Source organism: Pteronotus mesoamericanus, unplaced genomic scaffold (genome assembly GCF_021234165.1).
Source record: "Pteronotus mesoamericanus isolate MK-2021 breed Mesoamerican mustached bat unplaced genomic scaffold, CSHL_Meso_final scaffold_31, whole genome shotgun sequence".
Classification (NCBI taxonomy): Eukaryota; Metazoa; Chordata; class Mammalia; order Chiroptera; family Mormoopidae; genus Pteronotus; species Pteronotus mesoamericanus.
In genome coordinates, this window is record NW_026555312.1 from 23274904 (window position 1) to 23283643 (window position 8740).

Here is an 8740-nt window from a genome sequence, read left to right on the forward strand (position 1 = left end):
TAGGTATTTAAATTAAAATGGGCTTCCTGGCCTCATCCAGAAGCTAAGATCCTGTGATGGGCTTAGGTGACTTTACTAATGTGCTTCCAACAAAGAATATATTAGGTCTGTCCATAAGGTATCCAGCCACGTAATATGAAAAACAGAGATATTATTGAAGATACAAGAAACACTGTACATAGGGCAATGACACCTCAGTCCCCTTTAAAATAGGCACCTTAGGACCTCACACCGTTCTCCCAATCACCATTAGCTGCCCTGTTGTCAAAGGTGCTTTTCGTTTTGGGAAGTCAGAAGTCACGGGGCACCAAATCTGGGCTGTTGGGGTGCTGAGACACCTACCTGGGTGACTTGGTGTTTTGCCAAAAACTCTGCATGAGACGTGATGCCTGAGTCGGGGCGTTGTTGTGATGGAGCTGCCAATCACCAGTTGCCCACAGCTGTGGCCTCCCGAATCATCTGAACTGTTTCCATGAAGGAATGTTCAAACTTAACATAAAACCGTTGCTCTACTCACTCAGTCATTTTGAGTGTGACAGTCACATGAAACGCATGCTCACTCTATGGCGTCTACCACCCCCACTGACTAGAACAGCGAAGTCGTCATTGTTCACGCGTGTGCACTCCAGCCCACTTTCCTTTGATGCCAGGTTACACTGATGTCACACAAACCATTCTCGTTACATTAACAGTAGCCGGACTTTTTCGGGACAGTTTGTACATGACGTTTTTCTCAGCAGCTTATACCTTTGTAAACATAACAAAAAGCCAAAATCTAACTAGACTTGGCCAGTGTGCCTATGACTTCCTGAAGCTTAACATTTTAAGCAACTCCAAGGTATGATCTCACAATTATGAATGCCCACACCCACCCCTGGGACTGTGTGAAACTCTGGAAGTATGTGCTTTGCCCAGAGAACTGTAAGATGCTTACTATTCTTCTCTACCTCCCTTCTCTCCTCTGAGCATCTCCCTCCACCAAAGAGCTTCCCAACATCAGAAAGGACCAGGTGTTGTCAAACTCATTCCCTATTTCTTTGCTAACTTTAATAGTCAGTAAAATCTAACCTGATATTTTTCTAATTTGGTGTGCTTGAAGCAAAACAAAACAAAACAATTTTTTTAAAAAACTTCTTGCTGGATTGAAAATCTGCCTGCCTGAGTTTGAGATTCTTCCTTATGTTTCTAGATCCTAGGGATAGAATTAGAGCTTCCTTTACAGGCTTTTCAGTCTGACTTCAATTCTCATTGTAGATGGAGATGAAGGAGGTGATGGTGAGAGAGCTATGGGGTACGAGACCAACATACAACCCCAAGCTTTTCTGTTATCTCCAGCCCCGACATGGGCATTTGTTTTTTGCTGTTGTTGTTTTTGGCAGCCTATTTCTTTTTCAAGGTCACTATAGGGGAGAAAATCGCCATTTATGGGTCACTCTGGCAAACAGTGCAATGACAGTTCCACTACTAATGATGATATGGTGTTATGGTTTGAACTATGTCCCCCAAAACAGATCTGCTGAAGTCCTAAAACACAGTACCTGAGAATGTGACCTTATGTAGAAATAGGGTCTTTAGAGAGGCAAATTAAACTGAGGTTCGCAGGGTGGGCCCTCATTTACTGTGACTGTGTCCTTATAAAAAGGGGAAATTTGGACACACGGAGAGGCCTGCACATGAGAAGCCACGTGAGGATGGCGGACTGGAGCGACGCGGCTGCGAGCCCAGGCGCACCAAAGGCCACCAGCAAACGCACCAAAGGCCACCAGCAAACGCACCAAAGGCCGCCAGCAAACGCCAGGAGCTGGGAGGAAGCGAGGACGGGTTCCTTGACAGATTTCAGAGAGAGAGACGAGACCTGCTGATGCCTTGATTTCGGGCTTCAGGCCTCCAGAACTGTGAGAATAAACTTCTGTTCTTTCAGCCAGGCAGCCCTAGGAAACCTCCTTCATTCAGTCCTGCCCCTGCTCAAATTTTCCAATATGAGAAAGATTACTTTCTGGCTCGACAGAAAGACCTCAAAACACCCTCCTGTGCACAGTGAGCCACCTGTAGGAGTGTGGGCACTCAAACACCCTCCCTCTCAATCCTTCCCTCCAGTTCAAGGTGCCAGGGGAAGAATGACATAAAAGCTCAGGCATTTACATTCACTCTCCGATTCAGGGCCCGCCACATCTCTCTGAGGTGAGTGCCGGTTTAGAGGAAGGACAAGATCAGCACGTAGCTCTATGAATACCCTGACATGACTATGTTTTATGCAGCACATTCTACCTCCTGACTTCAATGAAGAGTCTCTTCTCAGACACCTGTGTGTCATGGCCACAGGGGTTCCCTCCTAAACCACGCTCAGCAGAGTGTAAGCTCATTTTGCTTTTTTTATAACACAAAAACAGTGCATGATTTGCAGTGAGGGAGGGCGAGGGGACATATCTTCTAAATAAAAACCGGGACACGTGATCCCAGATGGATCTTTCGAAGTCTGTGAATAGCATCTACAGAATTATAGCCAGATAGTCTGTATAGCCGGGTCCATGTGGAACCCTCTACTCCCCTCTCTGTTGCCCCCTAACACATGCTCTCTCAGCCCTATTACAGATCCTGTTGTTTCATCTTCCCTGTGGCATGGTTTGTGGCGTACACAGCCACATGGCCACAGATGGCCAGCTGCCCAAGAGTGGACACCACGCCCTGACTGGTGTGGCTCAGTGGGTTGGGCATCGTTCCGCAAACCAAATGGATGTCGGTTCAATTCCCAGGTAGGGTCCATGTCTGGGTTTCAGGCCAGGTCCCCGGTTGGGGGCATGTGAAAAGCAATGGATCGATGCCTTTTTCTCCCTCTCTTTCTCCCTCCCTCTCCTCTCTTTAAAAATAAGTAAAATAAGAGTATACACCATAGCCAACCACCCAACCATCTCTGCCACCCCTGTACCTTGAAGTAACAGGCTCTCAACACGTAAGCATCTACCTCCTCACCCATTCCCACTACTCACTGACCGCTTATTTGGGATGCTCTCCATCCAAGCAGAGTTTAAAGGCAATGCTGTGAGGCATAGCACAGTGATGCCTTTGAGGTAGGTACACAGAGTGGGAGATTTTATCTCTATTTGACCTGACTTGATGTAGACTCGAATTATGGTACTTAGATTAGTGAGCATTCACCAAAGACCAAGAGTTCCTGAGTCCTATATGGAAATGCCAAATTTCCAAATATTAGGGGGAACCTAACATTTGCTGGGTATGCTCAGATTGGTGTTTGCACACATTTTATTTCATAAGGATGTTTAGGGATATGAAGTGAGTATCAGCAACCTACTTTCGACTCAGAGGTTAAATAGTGTGACCAGAGTTGCCTAAGTAGGTGGTAGAGGCAGGATTCAAACACTGGTTTCTAGGTTCCAGCCCAAAGTTCCTTCCACTTTTCCGTGTTGACTTTCAGTTTTGAAGATAAAGTTCAGGTTTTATATAGACTTTACTTAATTCATCAACTCAAACAAACATTTTGGGAGTTGAAGCACCTACTCCTTCCCCCATCCTCCTGGAAACAGCACCTTCCCTTTTTTGGGAGGAGGACTCTTCATCCCAACAGCTGCCATCGGGTCTGAATAGGGCTGCTGTCTTCATACAAGACTCTGCCTCTCTGGCCACAAGGACTGTTCTCGGAATGAGCGCCCCATCCAAGCTGGGCCAGTGAGTGGCGGGCCCAAGAACACCATGGCAACAGAGAGATGCAAAGCTAGAGGGTTAAGTCACCTTAAGGGAGACACAGTAAAAACAGGTTCCGAAATCTTTGGAGCAGACTTTCAGAGCTTCCTCCATAGCCTACTACTTAATTCCCTCTTTTGTTTATTAAGCCAGTTTCAATTTCTGTTTCTTAAAACCAAAAACTCTTTTACCTGTCAAGGGAGTAAGTAACATCCCTTGTCAGAACTGCTGTTTTCCATCCTGCTACCTTTCTGTCCACAGAAATAGCATCTGCTGGTCACATGGGAAATTAGGAAGGATGCTTAGGAATAACAGAGTGACCAAAAATTCATACTAATTTGATGACAAAATCTGTACTCATTGTGTAAATGTACCTGTGAACATCAAATGTGACAGGACCTCACGGAGATGACCATTTTTGTCTTGCAAACATATGTTCTTATAAACAGACAAACCCAACACTGATTAATAAAAGGATTTTTCCATACAAGGTACAAAAAGATATCTACTATACACCTGGTGATCAATATAACCTTTCTCTAACAACGGGGACTGCCTGCTTACATTCAGCGTGTCCTCCTTCCTCAGAACTACAAAGGAAGATACCAAAAATGTAACCCAGACTTTCTTTGGCCAAAGGCAGCTGGTCATAAGATGTGGAAAACCTAGAAGATACGGGAAGCATGTACCCTTCTCACTTACGTGGGGTACCCTCGCACCCCCTGGGCAGAGCACACGTCTGAGTCAGCTGTGCAGTCCACCTTAGCCACGTAGACTTTGGCATCTTCCATGCTGTTGTACTTGTCTCCCAGGAGGTTCCAAGTAGGCTGCAGCCGCTGGCAGTGCCCACACCTGTAACAAGGTGAGAGTAATAAGCACACTGAGTGCAGGGTGAGAGGATGCCCCACCCAGCTCCTCAGCCATTTTCGCAGGGCAACAGGGCTCTCTGATCCTTCCTTCACATCACAGCAGAGATGTGTGAGCTCACAGCTACTACAAAACCCCCCTCCCCTGGTTCATGATCCACCAGAAAGTGCTTGCACTGTTCTCAGCATGAAATCCAAACTGCTGACCTCCCACTTCACCTCAATGCCCTAGCAACCTCCTGCCCTTGTAGCCTATCCATGCACCATACTGCAGTGTTTGCAGTTTTCGGAAAGGGCCAGAGCCTGGCTCGCCCTGGGAATCACAAAATACGCTCTTTGACACTTCGCTTTAAGCCCACCTGGCTATTCCTATTTGCGCTCCAGGTTTAGCTCAAGTGTCGCTTCCGTCAAGAAGCCAGCCTGACTTCCCAGGCTATTTGGTACCCATTCTCTTCCCCTTTTCTGGAAAGCAAACTTACTCTCCCTCTACTGCAGCAGCTTAGCACTTCTTGCTATACTTGCCCCATTATCATTCAGTCAGGTCTCCTCCACTATATGACCAAGTATCTGCAAATGCAAGGCAACCCCAAAATCAAATCAATCCTGCACGTTCTCCAATGAAAAGCTTTAAAAGCATTTATGTCCACTCAAAATTCTAAGTTTGATATAATCAAATGTATGCATATAATATTTATTGTATGAATTTAACTACACAGATATTTTTATATCACCTATCATTTAAAATAACGTTTACTTAGAATTATTGCTTCTTTGTCACATTTCTTGACAGCATCAGTTTCTTTCCCATCAACTAAATCTATTCAGTCATATAGCTCATTACCTTCTTTTGCTGACAGCTGTGTGCAGTGCCATTTTTGACTATGAGCCAACACTAGAAACTTTATCTCAAGCTTCGAGTACTGTCACGTATGACTAAGGCACCTGCTAAGTGTGTAGTCACAATGCCTATAATGTAACTACTTGCTGTACTGCTTTTTAAAGTGGTCTTTAACATGCCTGCCTACCCTCAAAATGATTTCTCAATAAAATCTTTGTCTCTTTTCTTTTCTGACAGATGACCTCAATAATATGCATCTAAAGGTAGCACAAAAACCGTTTGCTTCAGCAAATGTGTCTTCCCTGAGCAGCACTTTCTTGGCAAGCTAAGAGAATCCCTGCTTTATGAGAGACATAAATACAGTATGGTTCCCTCTTTTCTGGAAGATAATTGTGAAGAAAAACCAGTGTTCTATGTAAGTATATGTGGTACAAAGGCCAAGAAGACAGCATTATCCTTTTTACCACTGTGTTCCCTGTATTTAGCACATGCTTAGCATGTACTAAGAGTTTGGCAATTTCTCAGTGATAGATCCACGGGTGTCATGTAGTTGGCACTTCTGGTTTGGGACCCTTCTGGCTACAGCATGAACCTAAGACAGCAGCTGCATTCAGAAGGTGGCCTGTGGCCATGTAACAGAGCGAAGCTACCTGGTCCTCCCAAGGAGGTGGCCCCAACCGTGACCTCTTTTGTCACCTTCAGGTTCAGTGTGGCCTGCAAACTAACTCAGGAGAATATGTTGACACAAAATCTATAGCAGGAGGACTACCCTACATCTGTCAAGTTCAGAGTAAAAATTCATAGACCAATGTTTTCATTACATGGCACTCCTGATCCCAAATCACATGCAGGCTTCCACTATTCCACAGAGACTGAAACCGGTTAAGAGATGGCAGGGGGCGGGGAGCAGGTAACACAGCATATTCTATTTGAGTCCCAATCTGCTGTTAAAGTCAAACTCTTAAATGCCGTCATAGAAAGCCCCACACATCTCTGTTTAAATATTTTGTAGTAAGACTTTCAGAAGCAAAATAAAAGCTTTCAGTTACTTTTACTGGTGGTGTCCACTTAAAAGACCATAAACCACACACAGTGAAAAAGGAGTTTACTTAATACCAAGGGCTCAAATTTGCCAGTCGTCTCCCTCACTCAGTCCAGGACCAGCTGGTTAAGTATTACAGGCTCTGAAATTAAAACACCACTGGCACTGCATGGACTTGCTATGTCTATGTGTCATTTTTTTCTTTTAAAAATAAAAAAAGTTCACGGACAGATTTATTCCACTGGTATAAGCTCCAGTCAAGTAGTGTACATAATTGGAAGAGTTACTCTGAGAATATTCCTTCCCAGCATAACTAATAATACTGAATAATTATTTGTATGTACAATGTATTTTCTACACCAAAAGTGGTTCTAAAAATTAAGTCAGTTGGTTCTTGGGAACTTTAAACACTCTTAATACACGGTAGCTGTGACTCAGACGCGCTCCCAAAAGTTGACTTAACTCCAAATGAAATGAAATACAGTTTATAGCCTGAATATGGGGAGAAAGGGGAAAAAGTTTCCTCCTACTTCCGACAGCACACTTTCTGAATAGGCCGTTTTTTCTCAGGCATCTTCTCTCTATTCCTTCCCACATCTCAATGAGCTTCTCCCCCACGCTAGGGAAGGACGCCAAATTCTGCAGTAAGCCTGCAAACTGCCTTCTACCCAAACACCAGCTTTCGCTCTGCCCCATGAGAACTTCCCTTCATTGGGGCATCTATGCCATGGAAGAAGAGCACTACCTGTTGTCTCTGCTAGGACAACTCTCAGGGTAGGGGGTCTCGGGTTGGCCCGGAGGCCATACCAGAGTCCATTCCCCAGAACCAAGAGGTACAGTCCGTTCAACTTAGTGAGTTTTGCCACTTTCTAGAGGAGCAGGCCCCAAGAGAGCAAAGGGAGGTGGTGCCATCAGTCAGCCTTGAAGTGAGAGCCAAGAGCACAGCTCCTCATCCACTCCGAGCTGCGGATGCGTCCCCAGAATTCGCACTACTCTCTCCCAGGGACCCTCTGTTGCCTGGGCCACACTTTCCCACTTTAGGAACACACAGAGTAGGAAATCACACCGTTGTGCGTTCTTATCTTTCAGTTAAACCCTCATACAATCACCCCTGCAGCGTGTGAATGGAATCCTAGGTGTAAGTGTCCCCGGCAGGGCCCCCGCTCGCCAGCAGCCGCCGCACGTGGCCCACTAGGTCCCGCCGCTCAGACAGGCCACTGCCTCCGGCCGGCGCAGCAAGTTTGGGGCAGAGGACTGCGGAGTGGCCTCTAGGCTCCCAGCAGCCCCAAAGGGCGACGATTCCCCTTCTCCTCGTCCCGTCCAAGGATTCGGGGAAAGGGGGACTTGGATGGGGGAGGGAAGGCCTATTCCCGGGTTCCATGGGAACCGCCTCCCGCCCCCGCCCCCACCCCGCACAGCCCGGGCCGCCTAGCGCCACGTCAGCCGTGAGCGCCCCAGCCCGCACCGCCCCCGCCCCGGCGCTCCCGGCTCGCCGCGGTTCCCGAGAGCCCCGAGGGCCCCGAGGCCCAGGCCGCTTCGGAAGCGCAGCTGTGGGACTTGGAGGGCCCGGCCAGCGACGGCCGGGGCCCAAGGAGGCGGCGCGGCCAGTTACCAGGGCGCGAAGAACATGACGAAGTGCGCAGCACTCTGGATCCCGTGCGTGAACATGTCCGCTGTGTACAGGTGCTTGGCGTGAGGGTCCTCCCCGTCCCCGCCATCGGCCGCAGGGGGCTCGTTCTCCGCCGCTGCACCCGGCTCCTGGGCCCTGGCGCCCCAGCGCTCAGCTCCGCCAAGGCCTAACAGCAGCACCAACAGCACCGCGGCCGGGGCTAGCGGCCGGGGCAGCGTTAGGAGGAGGTGTCCGGGGCGCGCGGGCATCACGGCGGGGCTGGCGCGTTCTCGCCGCGGCGGCCGGTCAGCTCCACGCCGCCCGCCCGCCGCGTGCACCGCCCCACAGAGGCCGCGCCTCTTCCTCGCCCCGCCCCGTCCGGCGCGCGTCGGCTCCCGGCGGAGACTGAGTGCGCGCGCGTGGGCAGCTCGGGGGTTGGGTGGCCAAAGGAGGAGCAGGTCCTGGCCCGGGAGAGATCTTCAGGTGTTTGCCCTCCAGCACTTTCTGGGTCAGTTCGCGTTAATCCCGTAGGGCCCCGGCGCTTCCCCAACCATGACAGTTCCCGCTCAGCTCGGAGCGAGGGTGAATATTGAAGGGTCGTGGAGGCCAGGCAGGAATGCGACAGAGGGTAATGTCAGACTCGGTCAGTCCTGACATACACAAAGACCTGGCCTTTTGGGCAAAGG

At 48.6% G+C, this 8740-nt stretch overlaps 1 protein-coding gene across 1 annotated transcript in view; it reads right to left on the bottom strand.

The window, feature by feature from the left end:
* Positions 1–8392, bottom strand: part of TXNDC5 (thioredoxin domain containing 5) — a 30924-nt gene extending 22532 nt beyond the window's left edge. Inside the window, exons 1-2 of the mRNA XM_054591934.1 lie at positions 8058–8392; positions 4402–4551 (exon numbers count right to left, since the gene is read on the bottom strand). Of these exons, the coding sequence (XP_054447909.1) occupies positions 4402–4551; positions 8058–8323 (416 nt within the window). The 5' untranslated portion in view covers positions 8324–8392. The remainder of the gene's footprint in view (positions 1–4401; positions 4552–8057) is intronic.
* Positions 8393–8740: the final 348 nt, after the last annotated feature.